The sequence below is a fragment of the Periplaneta americana genome, chromosome 2, assembly GCF_040183065.1.
Source record: "Periplaneta americana isolate PAMFEO1 chromosome 2, P.americana_PAMFEO1_priV1, whole genome shotgun sequence".
NCBI classification, from domain to species: Eukaryota; Metazoa; Arthropoda; class Insecta; order Blattodea; family Blattidae; genus Periplaneta; species Periplaneta americana.
The window spans coordinates 40,365,611-40,387,634 of NC_091118.1; the positions used below are offsets into that span (position 1 = coordinate 40,365,611).

At 34.9% G+C, this 22,024-nt stretch overlaps 1 protein-coding gene across 1 annotated transcript in view; it reads right to left on the reverse strand.

Moving 5' to 3' along the window:
* The window catches only part of LOC138692854 (juvenile hormone esterase-like), a 64,079-nt gene that overhangs the window by 26,435 nt on the left and 15,620 nt on the right, over nt 1–22,024 (reverse strand). The window contains exons 3-4 of the mRNA XM_069816142.1: nt 15,218–15,382; nt 9,061–9,198 (exon numbers count right to left, since the gene is read on the reverse strand). Coding sequence (XP_069672243.1) covers nt 9,061–9,198; nt 15,218–15,382 — 303 coding nt within the window. The remainder of the gene's footprint in view (nt 1–9,060; nt 9,199–15,217; nt 15,383–22,024) is intronic.

The following is a 22,024-nucleotide window of genomic DNA, read 5'->3' on the forward strand; positions in this document are numbered from 1 at the left end:
TCACCTAACATAATTAGGAACATTAAATCCAGACGTTTGAGATGGGCAGGGCATGTAGCACGTATGGGCGAATCCAGAAATGCATATAGAGTGTTAGTTGGGAGACCGGAGGGAAAAAGACCTTTAGGGAGGCCGAGACGTAGATGGGAGGATAATATTAAAATGGATTTGAGGGAGGTGGGTATGATGATAGAGACTGGATTAATCTTGCACAGGATAGGGACCGATGGCGGGCTTATGTGAGGGCGGCAATGAACCTGCGGGTTCCTTAAAAGCCATAAGTAAGTAATATAATATCGTTATATACTGCTGCTACTGTATTATCAGCAGAAGTAGGAAGTTCGTACCGAAATGTTAAGTTGTGTGAGCTTGGACTATTTATCTACCGGAAGAACAGTAGTAACGCAGCTCGCAACATCCACAAACCAGCAAAACAAACATGTGCAGAATGATGATAAAGAAACTTGTCTCTGTGCGAATGATCCATGGGCTCAGATAGAAAAATAAAATGATCAAATAATATTGTACAAAAAAGAAAACAATTTGCAATGAGAATCTTCGTAAATATTCAATATAAAATAAGTTATCCAAACATCCAAGAAGAATATACAAATACATCATTATATGTATTTAGCCGTTTTACAATTAATAATAATATACATTTCCATTACATCACATTGAACCCATAATTCGTTTCAAGAACACTTTTAATTTTTGTTTCTATGGCTGTTGGGACTTCAGGAGATTATTATACAGAGTTTAAAAAAGTATCCAATATTTTAGGAAGTGATAGTATGCATCAAAACAAGAAAATAATGTCTAATAAACATGAGTCCTACGACACATACTTTCTGAGATCTGAGCACCGGAAACCGTGACCTTTTTGACACACCTAAGTGCAGGCTAACCAAAACAATGAATAATTATTTTATTATGTCTTTAAAAATAACAAATAAATTTCCGACATATCTTTTTAATCTGGAAAGGAAGTCTTTTAACAAACTTTTCTCTGATTGGTTAATCAACAAACCATTTTATGAAAGTAATGAGTTTTTGAATTAATTTTATTGTTCTGTTGTTTATTTTTTATTACTGACTTTGACAATTGCACAATTTTGTGTGGTCTGGCTGTACAACACTGAATATACTGAAATACTTGTTCATATGAGATGCTCAATGTGACGTCCATTCATGGCAGTGCATTTTTCTGCCCTACAATACAGCAGACTATCATACCGTAGTTGACACCCCTGGCATGGATACTGATACGTCGCAAGGAATACTGAAAACAAAAGTCTGGTTGCGGATACGAACGGGGTTCAGCAAGGATGGTGTTGTGAATTTTCGTAATCAGCATGTGTAGGCTGATGAAAATCCCCATGCAGTTGAAGAAACAAGGCATCAGCACCGATTCTAAATCCACTTATGGGCAGGCGTTCTTGGCGATAGATTAATAGGGCCATACGTGCTACCACAGAGTCCACACCTGTGGAGTAACGGCTAGCGCGTCTGGCCGTGAAACCAGGTGGCCCGGGTTTCTATTCCCGGTCGGGAAAATTACCTGGTTGAGGTTTTTTCAAGGGGTTTTCCCTCAACCCAATATGACCAAATGCTGGGTAACTATCGGTGCTTGACCCAGGACTCATTTCACCGGCATTATCACCTTCATCTCATTCAGATGCTAGAAAGAGCGGCAGCGGTAATAATAGCTATTAGTAGCGGCTCTTCGTAAAAAAATAGGTGAAATGCTCTTCACATACATAAATGCATGAACAATTTTATCAATATAATGAGTAGGCCTACAATTCGTAAAATAAGTGCAATTCTGTGGTGTTTGGGTAAAGGGAGATAAGTCATAAAAATGAGTTCGGAGATAAAAGAAAATTAAACTTGGAACCCTTATTACAAATAATTTTCTACACAAATAAAACACATCAACAGCTAGTATTCTTTGATTTTTGCACACCCACTTGTATAATTTAACTTGTGTGTTCATCTGGGGAACAAAATTCCACCTGGACAAAAAAATTACTTATACCCCTTTACCCGAACACCACAGAATTTTACTAGTTCTAGAACACATGCAAACAGGAAAATTAATTTATTTCAGGACTCGCCCAATTTCTTGCATACCAAGTCTAACCTCCTATCTTTTAAAGCCGCAAACCTGTCGATAATGTCTTCATAAAATGTCTGAGTTGAATTGAGGGTTGAGAGTATATCTCTATCCAAAGCTATGTGGGGTGTAATCCTGATAAAATAACATAGAGCCAGCTAATTTACCGTTGCAGGGGTGGCTGCTTGGACAAAAAGAATGAGGATACTATTCTCGAGTCAGGTAGTACATAGTACTGTAAAATTTCACAGCCCTTAAATAATAGCCCCAGACCTTGGAGACCAACTTCAACTCTTCTCTATTGTTGTACCGTTAGATCTGCAAACTGGTTACTCCAACTACTATACTTGGGAAGGTCTATGTTGGCAGAGCTACCTGATGTCTTGGGAAGGATCAGGGAGGGTGAGTTGAACTAATCCTTTGACACAGACACTTGTAGAACAGCATTTCCTCTTTCTTTCCTCCCCCTCCCTCACCAGGACATCTGGAAAGGTTGTCAGTGATGGATGTTATTACAACTATGTGTTAACAACATTTTTCAGTGTAGTTTGAGAAGGCCCTTATAATAATTTTATAATTAAAATTTTAGAAGTATCGTGCTTTATATTAGGCCTACTTGTCCTACTGTTTGTGATTCTTGGTGTAGGAACAAGAGGAAAGCCACTGCAGTCTGACGTCAGGGAAATAGTGTGCAATGTACTTCAGTTTTTTGTGGAGGAGTACGATGCTTTGAAAGTTGGAAACCCTACAATAAACATAGTCGAAGTAGCAAAGTGAACTCCTGCTGCGTGTGGAGTATCTGAACGCACTGTTTACCGTACCCTAAATGAAAAGAGAAAAGCAGATGAATCAGGAAAAAAAGTGTCAAGTCCGGGCAAAAAGCGGCCGAAAAGAACTCCCACGAAAACCAATATAGACTCATTCACTGCGGCCGCCATCAAGAGACAGATTTACTCCCTGTACAAGACTGATTTTAGTCCGAGTGTGGAAGATATTCGTGATGCTCTCGATAAGTCTGGGTTATTTTATGGCAGCAAATGGTCGGTGCGGTAAAGACTAAAAAAACTTAATTTCCGTTACGCTAAGAATAACTTCGGACGGAAGCTTCTGACAGAGAAACCCGACATAATTGCTAAGCGATTCCATTTCTTAAGGAGGATGCGCGACTTACGAATAACCGGCCGCCCTATCGTTTACCTAGACCAAACATGAATAAACATTAATCACACGAAAAGCAAAATTTGGATTTGTGACGATGGTGACATTCCTCTGAACGTGCCCTTAGGAAAAGGGGGACGATTTATTATTGTGCATTAAGTCAAGAAATGAACGCCGTTAATTTCAAATATTGGTTCGAAAAGAAACTCCTTCAGAACATTCCACAAAACAGCATCATTGTAATGGACAACGCCTCTTACATTCTGTACAGCTCCCACTTTTGCATCTTCTAAATCAGACATGCAGTCTTGGTTGCGTCAGAACAACATAGAGTACGACCCAAAGGCGACAAAAATCGTACTGTACAACATAATAAAATTTTAAAAAGGAGAAAATGGTAAGGTACGAACTGGATACCTTAGCTCAAAGTGAACCACACCGGCATACCGTAGTGCGACTGCCACCATACCACTGTAATTTTAGTGCCATTGAGTTCATCTGGGCACAAGTGACAAATGATGTCGCTAAACATAATGTATCTTTCAAATCCAGTGAAGTCATAAAATTATTTGAAGAAGCGTTGTCCAAGTTCACGCCAGAGAATTGGAAAAATGCGTGTGAACATGTTAAAAAGGAAGAGGATTTTTTATTGGGAAAGGGATGGAATGATTGACAAAGCGGTGGATCGTTTCGTAATGAGTTTGGACTCTGATAGTGATGACGATGACGGTGACGACAACATGGAAGTAGAAGTAGAAGAATCCGCCACTGCACATACAAATAGTTTTATGGAGAGTGTCTGTCTCTTGCCACCATCCCCCCCGCAGATGTCCGGTCAGCCACTAAGTGAGTGAGAGGTAAGAAATATATCTTTCTCTGTCTAAATTTCTCTGCCAACTAAAGAATTCTATACTATAGCTACAAATCTGACAGTTCTCCGTAACTGAAAGTCTCAGAAACGCACTTCACTCATACAATCTTTCTTTAGTGCGTGACGTCACGTTACCATGAAAACCAAGTGCTGTATGAGAATGGGAGCCCAAATACTTTCACTTCTGCTGTATTATAAGTTCCAATAAACACCGCTCGGCGCTCGTAACTGTTGACATTATTCTATTCAGCGAAAGGTTACAGGTCTATTTATACAACTAAACACTATTCATAACGACTGAAAAAAAAAAAAACTTTTTTTTTTATTTTAGAAATACGGTACCGGTAATAACTAGAATTAATTATTAATAGGAGATAAAATTGTGTTTTACATGTAAATAGGTGAAGTGGTACTTCACCTACTTCACCTGAATAACCGCCCCTGATAGCTATCCATGACATACAGAATATCACACAACTGTCGCTTGAAACAGCCATGAAATTGTTTGAAGCAAAAGTGCTCCCCATCTTAACATATGGCATACATATCACATGGACTAGCCTTAGCTACAGAGATCTAAACGCGTTAGAAAAAGTGACAGCAAGATTCCTAAAAGCCGCAATAGGGATCTCAAAATTCGCACCATCTAGGCTAGCATATGAGTTAGCACGCGAAACTTTCCTTGTAGAAGATCTACGCACCAAGTTTCTGCTACCAGCTACCAAACAAGAAGTAACACTGAAAGAGGAAAGACAACAGAAGAGAAATGAAGTTCCGAACGACTTCTACGCAACGGACGCGATGACCGATCGGAGCTGGACTGGACCAAACAACAAAATCCGCAGTGCAGTGACGAGACTAGCAGTGCATGGGTATCACCACAAACTCTGCAGAAGGTCAAACTATCACGACCCATCACCGGAATGCGTGTGTAAACTGTGTGACAAACCATGTGCAAGATACCACTTCAGTGACTTTTTAAAGAGAAAATCGCTGCTGGAATACAGCACAGCCCAACACTAATGCACATTTGTGCCAGTGGCGGCTGATTGACTGAGGCAAGTGAGGCCGGGCCTCAGTCACTTGGCTTAACTGAAATAAAATTTTGTGTTTTTGTATAATATATTAGTTATTTGAATGAAACATATATCGCTGTAGAAGTATTTGAAAACTTTGTAGTGTATATAGACCTGTTTTGCAGTAAAATTTGTTCCTGAGGACAGGATCGCTCGTGGAGGGTCTGGCTTGTGTTGTATATAGACCTGTTTTGCAGTAAAATTTGTTCCTGAGGACAGGATCGCTCGTGGAGGGTCTGGCTTGTGTTGTATATAGACCTGTTTTGCAGTAAAATTTGTTCCTGAGGACAGGATCGCTCGTGGAGGGTCTGGCTTGTGTTGTATATAGACCTGTTTTGCAGTAAAATTTGTTCCTGAGGACAGGATCGCTCGTGGAGGGTCTGGCTTGTGTTGTATATAGACCTGTTTTGCAGTAAAATTTGTTCCTGAGGACAGGATCGCTCGTGAAGGGTCTGGCTTGTGTTGTATATAGACCTGTTTTGCAGTAAAATTTGTTCCTGAGGCCAGAATCGCTCGTGGAGGGTCTGGCTTGTGTTGTATATAGACCTGTTTTGCAGTAAAATTTGTTCCTGAGGACAGGATCGCTCGTGGAGGGTCTGGCTTGTGTTGTATATAGACCTGTTTTGCAGTAAAATTTGTTCCTGAGGACAGGATCGCTCGTGGAGGGTCTGGCTTGTGTTGTATATAGACCTGTTTTGCAGTAAAATTTGTTCCTGAGGACAGGATCGCTCGTGGAGGGTCTGGCTTGTGTTGTATATAGACCTGTTTTGCAGTAAAATTTGTTCCTGAGGACAGGATCGCTCGTGGCGGGTCTGGCTTGTGTTGTATATAGACCTGTTTTGCAGTAAAATTTGTTCCTGAGGCCAGCATCGCTCGTGCCGTGTCTGGTTTCTGCATCCTGTGTGTCTTCGCGGGCTTTGATGTTGGGCTTGAAAAGCAGTAGCTGAGACACAATTCGTCTGGCCTCGTGGCCTGTCAGGTTTCACTCCTCCCGTTCATGGGCCGGTCTAAGGGTAGAAGGATGGGAACAGCGATTGTGACTTGTCTTTCAAAATAGGCCATAAATAACATAAAAATTCCCTCTCTTTAGCAGGCAGAGACCTATACTGTTCTCTCTCCTTATGTCTCAGTCTATGACTTAAGCGAGGTTGTTGTACTCTTGTACTTCGTAGTACAGTAGTGAGTGTGGTTCAATGTTGTTATGTGTTTCGGGAAAATATAAACACAAATGCGAGAAATAATGATGATATAGTTAATTCATTGTTAGAGTGTCCTTTTTCGAGAAGAAATAATATTGAAAGAAAGGAAGTTTTAAATGAAGAGATAGTTTACCGAGATACCTACGACATGGCTGACAATTTTTCTGACAGATAATCTTAAACGCGAGTTTCTATTGCATCTTGGTATGGGCAACATAAATGGTTAAGTGGTAATGTGGTGCAAAATAAACTTTTCTGTAGCCCTTGTTTGTTGCTGTCAAAGGAAAACAAAAAAATAAAAAAAATAAGAAAGGGGAATTTCAACACATACTTTTCAGCTGAGCATAATATGTGTTGCTTCATCACACTCAAACACTGAAACAAACTCACAGCATAACTTATTTGGTGAGTGACATTATTTTTCATTAATAATAATAATAATAATAATAATAATAATAATAATAATAATAATAATTAATATCATGAATAAACATTTTCTATCGGAGGAACTTAAACTATGTAGTTGCATCTGGCCTCACCGAGAATTTCGATCACAGGGCACTACTGATTTGTGCGCACTTCTCCTTATTATATAACATAAGATGTTGATTAAGCATCATAAAATAACCCACTAAAATAAAAAAGCTACCACAGAGATTAACTGGGGATCGTTATCAGGACTTTCGTATTAAAACAAATTTCAAAGAGTGTGATTCCTTACGCCTAAGGGCAGAGGAATTCTTTGCCATGAATGGACGTCACATTGAGCACACTGGCGACGCACGGAGGGTTTTGGCCTAGAACGAGGGGGGATTTTCCTGCTATAAATCTGGGTACGCAGCGAACCTTAGTGTAGTCAGCCGGTGTGGGTTTGGGAATGCGCCTAGCGCAACAGATTGTAACAGGTCGCAGTGCTGGGTCATACTGCCCCCCTTCCTTAAATTCCATTCCATGCTTGCCGATTGCATGAATATCAACCACAGGCGAGGAAAACTAATGATCTAGTCAATCAAGGTTCAACCTGAGTCTAGTATATATAGTCACGAAGCTCAATACGTAGTAAATATGCTTCCATAGATAGGATCGCTAACATCGCCCCATTACAGACAATGCGAAATAGTACCGCCAGAGTCTTTTGTTCCTAGCAACCTCACAACTCAAGCTTCGTGACTGTATATAATAGACTGTGGTTCAATTAACAAACCTTGTAGAGCAGGGATGAGATGATATAAGCTCCCAATCATGGTAGAAGAGCTCGACCTTGATCACGAGCGCATAACGCATCCACTACGTAGCGTCGTAACGTAGACAACAGGGATGTACAGTACATGCAGCGAATAAAGGCAGCAATTATTACAATAACTTGAGTTACTAAATTTCTGGCTATGTAATAGGGCTAATTACTAAGTTATTTAATATACATGTACATATATAAACAAATCGCAAAGGGAAGGGTTTTTTAGGAACAAAAAGAGAAATAGGAAAAGTTAATTGTATGTAAACAATTTTATTGTTAAAAGCAATTATTTATTATGTAAATACTTCACTTCATTGGTCAGGAGAAACTAATAGGGTCTACCTGCTCGACGTGTGTGATCTCTAAGTACTTTTGAGTATTTGTTGAAAAAATAATAATGACAATATTTATTGAAATAGAGTATATTGATTGTGTGATTGTAAAATGTAGTCCTTACTCTCCAGTCGTGATTATGTAATGAGTTTTCTTAGAGTGATTTGTGAGATGCACGTAACACGAAAAAACAAATTAATTAAATTAAGATATTGAGAGCCATCGTAATTTTTGGGGTCAATCATTTAAGGGGATATATATGACTTTTAAACCTTCCACAATTTCGGCCAAAATTTATGAAATTTAAACTATATAAACAGATCTATAATAATATCATCTGTACAAAATTTGGTGCAATTAGGTCTAATAGTTTTGAAATTATATGTTTAAGTATATTTTATATTGACGTTACTAAAAAAGCTCCTTGCATCAAAGTTTTCAAAATGTTTAGTTCATATTTGCTCAAAATCCTGAAAATAATTATTGGAATAAAAGTGTATTAGCATTTTGAGCTTAGTAATAGTATAAGTTAAAGTGGAATCAAAGATAAAATATTATTTCTAAATTAAAGAAACACGTAGTCTAATAAAAGTAAATATCCAGAAACAAGCAACAAACAAAACATCAACAATACATTTAAAATAAAGAAATAAAAGGAATCTAGATACAATCTACTGACCCAAATGTAAATTAATTTACCTTCGATGTCAATTCCGAAATGAATTTATTTCTCTCTTTTCCTGAATAATGCCTATGTATTTTTTTTCATGTTGCGTCTCATAATGTCGTTTTATGTTGCTTGTTTTGCAAATGATATATTTTTTATACAACAAACACTGGACTTCATCACCATGTTCGAAGCATAAATATTGTATCTTCCACTCTTGCTTGAAAGCTTTAAGCGCTTCCGTTCCGTCATGATGCGCTGTGTTCTAAGATCTGTACATCCTTCAGCAATGTTTACAGGTAAAAAAGCTCCGCGCGCGCGCATCGGGCATAAATGAGCTCTCGCTCGCAATTATTAGTCACCATCGTAAGACTGTTGTAGAGGAATAATTTGTGTAACTTACATAAGGAGTGTAAACATTGAGGTAAAGGCAATCTTCTTCACCAGAGGTTATTCCGGGCATGAGCGAAAACTGCAGGCACTCTGGAGGTTCTTCATATGCATCCAGAATGCCTTTCCAAGGCTTTGGCGGCAACGGAGGCTGAGGAACAGAAAGAAACAGGAATTCAATTTCACTTTCCAGATTTTTAAGTGAAAAGTAATCACTCACATGTATTAACACTCGATGGCTGTCTCATTGCTTTACCTGTACCTGTCTGCTTCTATATTGAGTGTAAACGATATGAACTGACAAAATTATACCGGGTGTTTCAGAATTCAACTCAAGAAATTTAAGGAATTGTGAAGGGGTCTTAGTAAGTGTTTTAAGGTACTGAACTAGGGTTCAAACTTGCATGTAGAGTAAATGAACCAATTTCGGATCGGCCTAAGCATAAAAATATATATCACCAAGATTCTTAAGAAAATAACAGTCATTTTTGCATTTATTGCATTGTCAAATTCTTATAATTGATAATGTATCTTTTCAATTCAGAAAAAAATTATGATACTGTACCAACATCTAATGGGGAAAATTGGGATAACACTTATTTAAATGCTAGCAAAGGAATTAACGTAGTAAAAAATTGGCTTGACTCTAAACTCCTGTCCTTAAATACTAATAAAACTACCTATATTCCATTTTCTTTAACAACGAAAGGTTTACCTCCACCTATGAATAATTATCACTTAGTAATACATAATATTCACTATTTACGTAAATGACATCCCCTCGACTCTACAGGACTGTAAGCATCACCTTTACGCAGACGATTTACAAATCTATATCCATACAACCCCTGACTCACTCAATGACGCAATACACAATCTTAACGAGGACCTTGAATCTGTATCTGCATGGGCCACAAAGTTTGGTTCGACTCTCAATGCAAGAAAATCACAAGCAATCCTAGTGGGACATCAATGTCTATTATGCAACATTACTCCTGCTCTTCCAGTCAAGTTAAACAACACAATAATCTCTTTTGCTTCCTGTGTTAAAAAACCTTGGAGTTTACTTTGATACGCATTTAAACTGGAATAGCCAAGTAACTCATTTTACCAAAAAAAAGTGCTTTCCATACTGCATTCCTTAAACAGCATTCGAAAATTCCTCCCGCTATCACTCAAGAAAATACTAGTGGAAACACTAGTAATGCCCCACTTCGATTATTGTGATTCCCTACTGAACGACCTCAATATCAACCAGTCGCAAAAATTAAAACGTGTTCATAATTCTTGTGTTCGCTTCGTCTGCGATGTCCGTCGCGCTGACCACATTACCTCATCCTTCCAAACTCTAAACTGGCTACGGCTTAACGAACGTAGAAATTTTCATTCTCTTGTTCTCCTTTTCCAAATCCTTCACACCTCTACACCTACCTACCTTGCCTCCCGTTTTAGTTACCTGTCATCATATCATAATCTCTTCACACGCACGCAAAATAGCCGCATACTAGCCATACCAACACATAAGACATCATCGTATTCATCATCATACACAATCTCGCTCTCGCGCTTGTGGAATACCCTACCAAGTGGCATCAGAGACTGTTGGAATTTAGTAGCGTTCAAAAGCAAACTTATTGAGAATTTTCTTACTGCGTAGAGTAGGTTTAATTTTTAACTTAAATAATTAAAAAAAAGGTTCTCTCTTCTTAACTTTTACAATAAACTGTCTAGCTTTTATCAATCAGTTAATCTTTTAGTACTTTGATTTTTATTGTATTTGTAAATTTAATATTAATTGTAATTATAATTTGCTATCTCTAAATATAATTAAAACTACTTTGGTGCCATTTTCTTTAACAGTCTCTGGATTGAACAAATTGAAATCACTTTCTCATTTAAAATTAATAATCCACAACTCATTTTGTAAACTCTCTACAACCTGTAAATGTCCTTGCCTGAAAGAATCTGTAGATGTGAAATACCTGAGAATTATTGTTGATCAGCACTTGAAATGAGATAGACAAATCACCTTTTTATGTAACAGGATACGTAAAACAATTTACAAATTTGTAAACCTTCGCCATTACTTGCCTACTCATGTATTACGTTTGGTTTATTTGGCTATAGTTGAATCTGTTATCCAATATGGTATAACTGGATGGGGAGGCATTACAAAAACTGCTCTTTTCCCTCTAATTATGTTGCAAAAACGTATAATCAAAATTTGTTTGAAAGGCGACTGGATTATCCAAAAAATTTGATCCATTCCGAGTTGAATGTTTTTAGAATTGACCAAATTTATAAATACTCTTTAATGAAATTCTATCATAAGAATAGAGTGAAATTTGTAGCTCAGCCACATGCTCATAATACAAGACGAAATGAAATTCTTAAATTAGTTGAACCTAAATGTTTCACATCTGCTGCTTAACTGCACAGTACAAATTATGGTCCACGTCTATATAATTCGATAACAAAATTTCATCCAGAATTGACTACTTTAAGCAATGAAATTTTTAGATCCAGAATTAAAAAATTTATATGACAGACTTCCTTATATATATTATATATATATAATATATATATATATTATGTACCTTGTATTATAAAACAAGTTTATTTCTATCCTAAGTGTATTTTTCTATTTTATCTTGGTTACTATATCAACATGACCTGCACTAATTATACTACTAATAATAATTTAATATTAATCCAACAATCTCAACATCGTCTCTTTTTTCACTCAGTTATTACTAGTATTATTATTTACTAATTTTATTATCATCTTTATGTGAGCTTTTTTCTTAAGTACTTTGTCTACAAAGTATGTGTATCTATGTAACGGAACTGTCCCCGAACACGAGCTTTGCTCTTTCGGGGTATTTTAATGTAACGTTTTTATGTATATGTTATTATTAAATAAAATCTAAATCTAAATTGTAATTGTATTCTTAATATTGTAGTTGTAATCCCCTGGCAGAGGGGAAGAGAAGGCCTGATGGCCTTATCTCTACCAAGTTAAATAAATAAATAAAAATAAAATAAAATAAAAATATGTCATGTAATGAATTAACAAATAATTACTGTAATTGCCCCACATCTAACACCTTCAACACAAGTCAAATATTTAGGAATTATTATAGATCAGCATTTACGTTGAGATAAACAAATTGATTTTATATGTACAAGTATAAGAAAGACAATTTATAAATTCATAATACTTCGAAATTTTATCACTAAGGAAGCATTGAGAATAATATTTTTAGCTTTAGTAGAATCATTAATACAGTATGGTATAATAAATTAGGGTGCGGTGTACTTAATTCATTAATTTTATCACACAGAAGATTAATAAAAATTTGTCTAACCAAAAATATGGATTACCCAACAAATTTAATTTATACAGATTTTAAAATATTAACAATTGAAGAAATTTATAAATATAGTTTACTAACTTACTACTACAGAAATCAAATAAAACATAAATCTAATCGATATGAATATCGTACTAGAAGACAAAAGTCTACTTTCCCATTAATTGAGCCTAAATGTCATACAAGTGCAGCTCTTAAACATGGTGCTAGTTTCGGCCCAAGACTTTATAATAAAATTACAAACCATTTTACAAATTTGAAATATCTTAAAATTGAAGCTTTTAAAAAATAAATTTATAAAATTATTCAAGATAGGCTATATAAAATTAACAAAAGTGTGTATTTTTTTACCTTTTATTTTTGTCGACTATATTCATGTTGTAATTGAATATCACTGGCTTCTGTCCGATTGTCAATTTATATTGTTTTCCTCTCTTTTTCTCTTTCTTCTTTTTTTGTTTTTCTGTGTTATTTATTGGTTTGAATTAAGTTACTTACTGTATTTAGTAAACTGTCCTTGTAAATTTTATGTTATATTATTGACTAAGACCACACCGTACACGAGCCTGGCTCTTACGGTAGTGGCTAGAAACATTTTTGTTTTATAATTTTAATTTGTACTCGCCAGATAGCTAGCTTGTTAAATAAACAAATAAATAAATAAATAAATAAATAAATAAATAAATAAATAAGTGAAGTAAGTAACTAAGTAAATGAGTGAGGAAGTAAGTAAATAAATAAGTAAATAAGTAAGTAAATAAATAAGTAAATAAATAAATAAGTGAATAAATAAATAAATTATTAATTGATTAAATAAATTAATTAAATAAATAAAATAAATAAATTCAATAAATAAACTAATTAATTAATTAATTAAAATAAATAAATAAGTAAATAAAATAAATATGTTCATACGCTTTATATTACTTGATCCAGAATTGGGCCCCAGGGACCAATTGTGGAGCTCTCTTTAGAATGTAATATTTTGGCTTACATTGGAATAGACTAAGAGCAGTGTAAATAGTCTGCACTGCTATATAATGGGATATAAAAAGAAGTTATTCCATCCAAATAAGGATCAGAAATCATTATGTCCAATGCAAGTTGTAAAATGAAAGCTGTTTAGTTAAAAATGCCATTTGTTTTGTTGGTGTGATGGTTCTTACTCATTCTTACACTACACATAAAAATTTTTTGGTCTAGCACTATTTGAAAGTTCTTAGCAAGTCTGATGGTACCACAGTTTACATTTTGATTTGCAACATTTTATCCAGGATTCACCATGACAGTCATCTTTATAATAATCACCAGAATGACCACAAGCTGTATTTCTACCATTGTGTTTCTTTTATTGAAAATTTTTATGGAATTAATTCTGTAGTGCTCTGGAAAAGTGGCACAAGTCAATTAATTTTACAGGAGAAGGAAAAAGCTGTCTTCACACTGGTTTATGTCGATTTGATTTTCTTCCGTATGAATTATTCTAATGTGAGAAATACTTACGCCTCTTATCCCTAGCGAGCAGATGTTCCGTAAGTTGTCAATAAACTAATATTTTTTTTTGTGGAAATTTACTTATGCCACTTTTCCCAAGCATTGCAGAATTATAACCTTAAAAATATAAAAGAATTATAAACTAATAGTTTTAACTATTGCACATTGCTAAGAAATTAATATGCTGCATTTGCTTGACATTTAAAGAAGAAAGTATTGTTTCTTTACTATTGCATTTATTCAGAATATTTTTAAATGTTTATATTAAAATCTTCAAAACTGTAAAAAAAAATAAATAAAGTAACGATTTTTAACTATAGCACTTTGGTAAGAGTTTGACTGGGCGGAAGAGAAGGTCTACTGGCCTTAGCTCTGCGGAATCAAATAAATAAATATATTGTTATTATTATTATTATTATTATTATTATTATTATTATTATTATTATTATTATTGTCATATTATAGCTCAATGCTTGTTACTGTGTTGCATAGCCTAATTGTTATAATTTTCAATACTTCAGACGTAGAAAATACGGTATGTATATAATTAGGATACACTGAAGTAATATTTGAAAACTTTAAAATATACAACTTAATATTAATAATACTTACTTATTTATTAAAAATGGCTTTTAGAGAACCCGGAGGTTCATTGCCGCCCTCACATAAGCCCGTCATCGGTCCCTATCCTGAGCAAGATTAACCCAATCCTACCATCATATCCCACCTCCCTCAAATCCATTTTAACATTATCCTCCCATCTACGTCTCGACCTCCCAAAGGTCTTTATCCCTTAGGCCTTCTAACTAACAGTATATATATATATATATATGCATTTCTAGATTCACCCATACGTGCTACATGCCCTGCCCCTCTCAAAGTTCTGGATTTAATTATGTTAGGTGAAGAATACAATGCGTGCAGATCTGCGTTGTAAAACTTCCTCCATTCCCCTGTAACTTCATCCCTCTTAGCCACAAATATATTCCTAAGCACCTTATTCTCAAACACCTTAACCTCTGTTCCTCTCTCAAAGTGAGAGTCTAAGTTTCACAACCATACAGAACAACCGGTAATATACCTGTTTTATAAATTCTAACTTTCAGCTTTTCCGAGAGCAGACTTGATAAAAGCTTCTCAACCGAATAATAACAGGCATTTCCCATATTTATTCTAATAATAGTAGTAGTAGTAGTACTAGTAGTAGTAGTAGTAGTAGTAGTAGTAGTAGTAGTAGTAGTAGTAGTAGTAGTAGTAATAATAATAATAATAATAATAATAATAATAATAGTGATAGCTTACCCTAAACCTTAATGCTCCAACAGGAGGTTGCGCGAAAGGTAAACCGTGGAAGGCACAAAAAGGTCTTCCACTGGGTGTAACAAGAGTTCTTCCTCTCGCCAGGCCCTGTTTCAAACTGACTTGTTTCGTCTGCAAACTACCGCAACCTCCAGGCGAGATAAATCGCTAGAAAATGACAGTGGGAAATAATGATTAGAAATTTCATTTTTAAAATAAATTCCACAACCTTTACCTAGGAATGAAAAATACATAATTTAATTATTAATAATTAATTAATTCATTGGTAAAAATAGAAAAAAGTAATCACTAAATAATAATATATTAACCTGATTTGCCTAATGTTTCTTATTTTCATGAATATTTACAGTTAACTATTATCCATTTACAAAATATGAGTCTTAGGCTGCTGTTACACTATCAAAGTTCTTTGACAAAGAATATGATAAAATATTTTATCAAAGATCTTTGATAAAAGGTAGGATTTGGGGTATACTACACTACATAAAATGTTTTATAAAGTATTTTATCAAAGATAACCTAAAATTAGAAACAAAAAAGCACTTAACACTTGTTCCACAACAGTTAACATGTTTTCCGAGGATTTGTTCATACTAATACCACAGTCTAGTATATACAGTCACGAAGCTTGAGTTGATGAGGGTACTAGGAACAGTCGACTGTGCAAGTACTATTTTGCATTGTTAGTAATGAGGCGATATTAGCGATCCTAGTGGTTAGCAACTATCTATGGATAGATATTTACTACGTATTGAGCTTCGTGACTGTATATAATAGACTGTGCTAATATTTAGGCGTTAAGTTTATGATTTGTTGATACAGTATTAATATTTACCCGTTACGTTTATGATTTGTTGATGCTAATATTTATGCGTTAACTTTATAGCACCATGAATGAAGAACAGTATTATACTTGTTTAGCTACAATTAGTTCAATTATTACATAAGCATTTTACTGAAAAAGAAGCGGAAAAAGAAATGCCTGTGGGTTAAACCGTGGATTGCAAAACGTGATAAGAGAGGAACCTATCCATCAGAACTTATTGAAAGAGCTACAATGCGAGAACTTGAAAATTTGTATAAATTATTATAAAATATTATTATATAATATTAATATTACATTATACAGCTAAACAACGACTTCATTCGTGATGTTTCGCTTACTGCTATCAGAGGATCACTTGCCGTTTTAAAATACCACCTGTACTTTGTTTCCTAAAAAATAAATCCTTTTGTTTATTATGTTTAGGCCTGTTATATGTATGCTATTATCCTTCCTGTACTCCATTTCCCCGTTTTGCTCGTTCCCCACATCTCTCTTTTGTGGTCTGTTTTTGTTTTCACTCTGTGTGTTATGCTTTGTCCAATGGGGCAGTCCCGTTATTGGGAAAGCTGAAAGAGTGTTTTCTTATTATTTACAATATTTCATTTCCTTCACACTCCGATATCAGAATTTTTGTGGTAGCAACAGTCCAGTTATATTTGCGTTCCGCCATATTTGTTTTAAGGCATAGAAATCTTTTATCAAAGATAACAAGATGCAGTTACATTTTATAAAAGATCTTTTATCAAAGAAACTTTCACAAAATAAAATCTATTACACTGTCATATATTTTACAGTATATATATTTTATGAAAGATTTTTGTCAAAGAACTTTGATAGTGTAATAGTAAAAATTGTTATATATAGAGTTGGCGGTTTCCAACCCAAAACATTATTTTTAGGTTAGACATATCCAGGTTAAGTAATTAGGAAATGAGGTGAGATTCTTATTGGCTCATAGCCCTATGGTCGCGTTGCCTGACTTTGTTTACTATGCTCTGATTGGTCTGGTGTTAACATGTATAATTAACCATTTTGAATCCGAAAATTGCTTTTTTGAAATTTTTGTTTGTATGTCTGTCTGTCTGTCTGTCTGTCTGGATGTTTGTTACCTTTTCATGCGATAATGGTTGAACGGATTTCGATGAAAATTGGAATATAAATTAAGTTCGTTGTAACTTAGATTTTAGGCTATATGGCATTCAAAATACGTTATTTAAAAGGAGGGTTATAAGAGGGCGTGAATTAAATAAATCGAAATATCTAGCTTATTATTGATTTTTGTGAAAAACGTTACATAACAAAAGTTTCTTTAAAAATAATTTTCGATAAGTTTTATTCTATGCAAAATTTTGATGGGACTGATATTTAAGGATATACAAGACTTTTAAAATAACAATATAATACACTTTCACCGCCGCCTCAGATTATAGCGTTGATGTTCCTGCAGTAACTCCTATGTGCAAAATATAAAATTTATGATTAGGAACAAAAACACATTTATTCATTCTATGGCAATAGTACATAGGAGATCGTGAATTCTTACATTTTCGAAAGAAATAAATGAAGGGGTTAGTGGAATAAGGGGGTATCCCACATTTTGGTAAAAAATGAACTAAGTTCATATTATGAAAGCTGAGTCCATCTACTGTTAGTTTAATGTGCTATTTAAGTAAGGGATAGTCCCATTTTAAAGTAAATATGAACATATGAAAGGGCTTTGTAAGTTGTATCAAAATTTTGAATGGAATAAGGAGGTATCCCACAGTTCCTTGAAATCTTGGTTCTTATTGGCCAGCTGTTTACCTAACTGACCAATGGGAGAATACTGCTTTGATACAATAAGTTTCCAAGCAACATGGCGGATGTTGACCGTACTAATGTTTTTGTAAGTGACGAAATGGTGAAAATAAGACAAATAATAGCAAAAAGAGGAAAAGAAATCCATAAAATGGAAAGATAACAGCAGACAGAAGGCACGAAACAGTGGACAAGAATATATTACACGCACAGACAAAGTAATGTCTGCTAAAGTGTTCACTAACATACAGAGAAAGAAAAGCCACCAAATACAGAGTGTTAAAAAGTATCCACTATTTTAGGAGGTGATAGTATGCATCAAAATAAGAAAATAATGTCTAATAAACATGGGTCCTACAACACACACTTGTTCATAAGAGGTGCTCAATGTGACGTCCATTCATGGCAATGCATTTCTCTGCCCTACAATACAGCAGACTACCAGAAAATCATACCGTAGTTGCACCTCTGGCATGGAATAATGATACGTCGCAAGGAATACTGAAAACAAAAGTCTGGTTGCGGATATGAGCGGGGTTCAGCAGAGATGGTGTTGTGAATTTTCATAATCAGCATGTGTGGGCTGATGAAAATTCCCATGCAGTTGAAGAAACGAGGCATCAGCACCCATTCTCAATCAACGTATGGGCAGGCATTCTTGGTGAAAGATTAATAGGGCCATATGTGCTACCACAGAGACTTTTAGGACTTTCTTATTAACGCATTGCCTGCCTTGCTGGAGAATGTGTCATGTCAGCAGGACTACAGATGTGGTTCATACACGATGGCGCACCAGCACATTTTCACCACAATGTGCGTGAACACCTGACATTGACATTTCAAGACCACTGCAATGGTCGGGGAAGCCCCAGACCTTGGCCTGCTCGTTCCCCAAACCTAAATCCCCTAGACTTTTGGTTACGGGGACACAGGTGTGGTTCATACACGATGACGCACACCACTGCAATGGTCGAGGAAGCCCCAGACCTTGGCCTGCTCGTTCCCCAAACCTAAATCACCTAGACTTTTGGTTACGGAGACACAGGTGTGGTTCATACACGATGACGCACACCACTGCAATGGTCGGGGAAGCCCCACACCTTGGCCTGCTCGTTCCCCAAACCTAAATCTCCTAGACTTTTGGTTACGGGGACACAGGTGTGGTTCATACACGATGACGCACACCACTGCAATGGTCGGGGAAGCCCCACACCTTGGCCTGCTCGTTCCCCAAACCTAAATCTCCTAGACTTTTGTTATGGGGACACATAAAGGAATCAGGTCAATTTCAAAGAGTGCATGATTCCTTACGCCAAAGGGCAGAGAAATGCATTGTGATGAGTGGACATTAGATTAGGCTCCTCCTACGAAGAAGTGTTCAGAAAGTATGTGTTGTAGGACCGATGTTTATTAGACATTATTTTCTTGTTTTGATGCATACTAGCACCTCCTAACATATTGGATATTTTAACACCCTGTATAGCAAGCACAGTTATGAAACCAAAGCACCCCGATGGAATGCTCATCAAAGCTGCTTAGCGTCCTGACATACTGTCCATATTAAAGTTCATACCTCCAATTCATCACAACTTTTATTTAAATTTGAAATCAGATAATGGATGTGAAGTAGAAAACAATGATCATAACCCATTACCTCCTGGTCTAGTTGCCTCATAAGTGGTGCCTTGTTGGTATCACTTATGAAGTTCAGACCTGTCTTCGGACAGTTGACTCAACAGACAAACAAATGAATCTTATTTAAATGTCTTTTGATTAATACCTTTCAAAGTTTGTTTCTTTCTTTGTTGTAAAATATAGTATATCATAAGTGAAATTTTTCTACAATAACAATAATAATCAAGATATTATGCTCTACATTTGCAGAAAGTTAGTTCAATACCTACCTAACACATTACCCAAAAGACTTTGTGATTCTTATTATTTTCCTTAAGTTACAGAGAATCTAACAAAATGCTAAATATCTCAAAAACATACTTATGAGGGATACCCCCTTCTTCCACTAAGCCCTCCAAATATCATCATCTCTATTTCAATTAATCCACTTATATTTGCCTTCAACAATTAACTTTCTTTTTTCTTTAATGTATCACATCACATTATTTTACATGTTTATTGTATTCAGGACCCTTGTGGTCACTCAAAATTCTTTGAGCTGATGTCTATAATTTAGAAATTTATTATAAATAACACTATATATGCTGTATCACTATTTAAGTTATTTGAAGGGTTCAGAACCATAGTGGGCCAAGCGCCATTTACTGACGACGTAGAAAACAATGGTTAAAATAAAGTTATTACCATAATTCAGTGGAAACATATAGCAAGTAATATAAAGTTTACACATTAAAAATAAATGATATGTCAATCTTCATTAAACTATGGTTGCATGTAATAACAATTAAGAAGCATGTTAAAGGAATTGTCATTGCACCAAATGAGTGCTCTCTGGACCAAAATGATCGCATTTTAATTATTTAAATACAATTTAAATTAAGTAACATATTAAACGATTTATCCTTCTATCAAACACGCATGTTCCCTGGATCAAATGTCCTATTTTAAATATGTAATTACTTTATATTTATTTCTAACAGGTGCAGCGGAGTGCACGGGTACGGCTAGTGTTACATGAATGAATTTATGTAGGCCTAAACTTTTTACAGTCTTGCAAAATGTCCATTTTATTTTATCGAATTAAAACCTCGCTCGCATATTCTTTTGTTTCACCACGGCCAAATAGGTTCATTGCTTTACTAGCGATGTTTCTAGTCGGCCATGACCCTTTTGATGGTTTTGTTCCTTAAAATTGATAAATGATATGATCAGAGTGGTAAATAATTTTATGGCCGTTGAGAGTTTTTTCGTAAAAGAACAGGTTTTTCTGTGGATCAAATACAAAACGGCAACTTAATCATAATTACGCACTTTACGTTGTGGTGAACATTGCCCCGAAATTTGCTTACGTTGAATAATATTCCCTGAATCACATCATAGGATATTTTTTCTTTATTTCTTTCGAAAGCTTGCTATAATACGAGTATCTTACTTAATTTCTATATTGCTTTTGTGCATTAGTAAACAAATTACCGTCGTCTTACAAGCAAAACACCTTAAAGAAAAACTTTGGAAATATTTAACATGTTTTTCCTCCATTACTGTATCTTGTATAATAATGAAAATTGGTATGTGTAAAACACTCTCCTTCTGCTATATAAAAAAAACATTTTTAGGATTTAAAAAAATTATTCACATTTTTTTTTTTTTTTTCCAAATTCATTTCACTGTGCAGTGATCAAACATTTCCCACGTAACTCAAAAACTATCCAACATTCTGTGATGAAATTTTTTGTGTATTTATACATGTTATGTCTACAATATAATGCAAGATCACTTCTCTACCTTTGATATATTGTCTGATAAAAAATAAATTCATTTAAAAAATGGTCAAGTATCATTACTTTCTTCTAACACAAAATAAAAAAAAAATATTATTTATTAAGGAATGTAGTTGAAAGAGTATGATATTATAAACATGAGTTTCAGTAATAATGTAAAATAGAGAGAAGATGAAAAGTTAACAAGTTTATGAATTATGAGGGAAACGCTTCATCACTGCACAGTGAACTGTCACCATTTTGAATTTGTGAAAAAAAAATATAAATGTTTTATTTTAAATCGTAAAAATATTTTTTTCATATAGCAGAAGAGCAGTGTTTTAAACATACTAATTTTCATTATTGTACAAGATACAGTAATGGAGGAAAAACAATGTTGAATATTTCCAAAAATTTTACTGCTGTAAGCTGTACCTAACCCCTTAAGTCAAAAATATTACCTTCGAGAAAAAGACGTTTTGAAAGCTCTTAAAAAGCTTTAGTAAGTTGTTTCTCTTTATATGTATGTTTCCAATTCTAAGTTTATAGACAAACATTATTCCCATTACAATACGCCTTTTTCTCAGAAGTAATATTTTTGACTTTGTATTTTGCATTCATGGGATATGGAAAAAGCCCAACACAGATAACGACCGAAACAACACATTACTTACAGTGAAACACGGAGGTGGATGCATATTATTTTAGGGATGTATATCTGCAAATGGTATAGGGAATATTGAGTTCGAAGATGGGATTAGGGATAAGTAT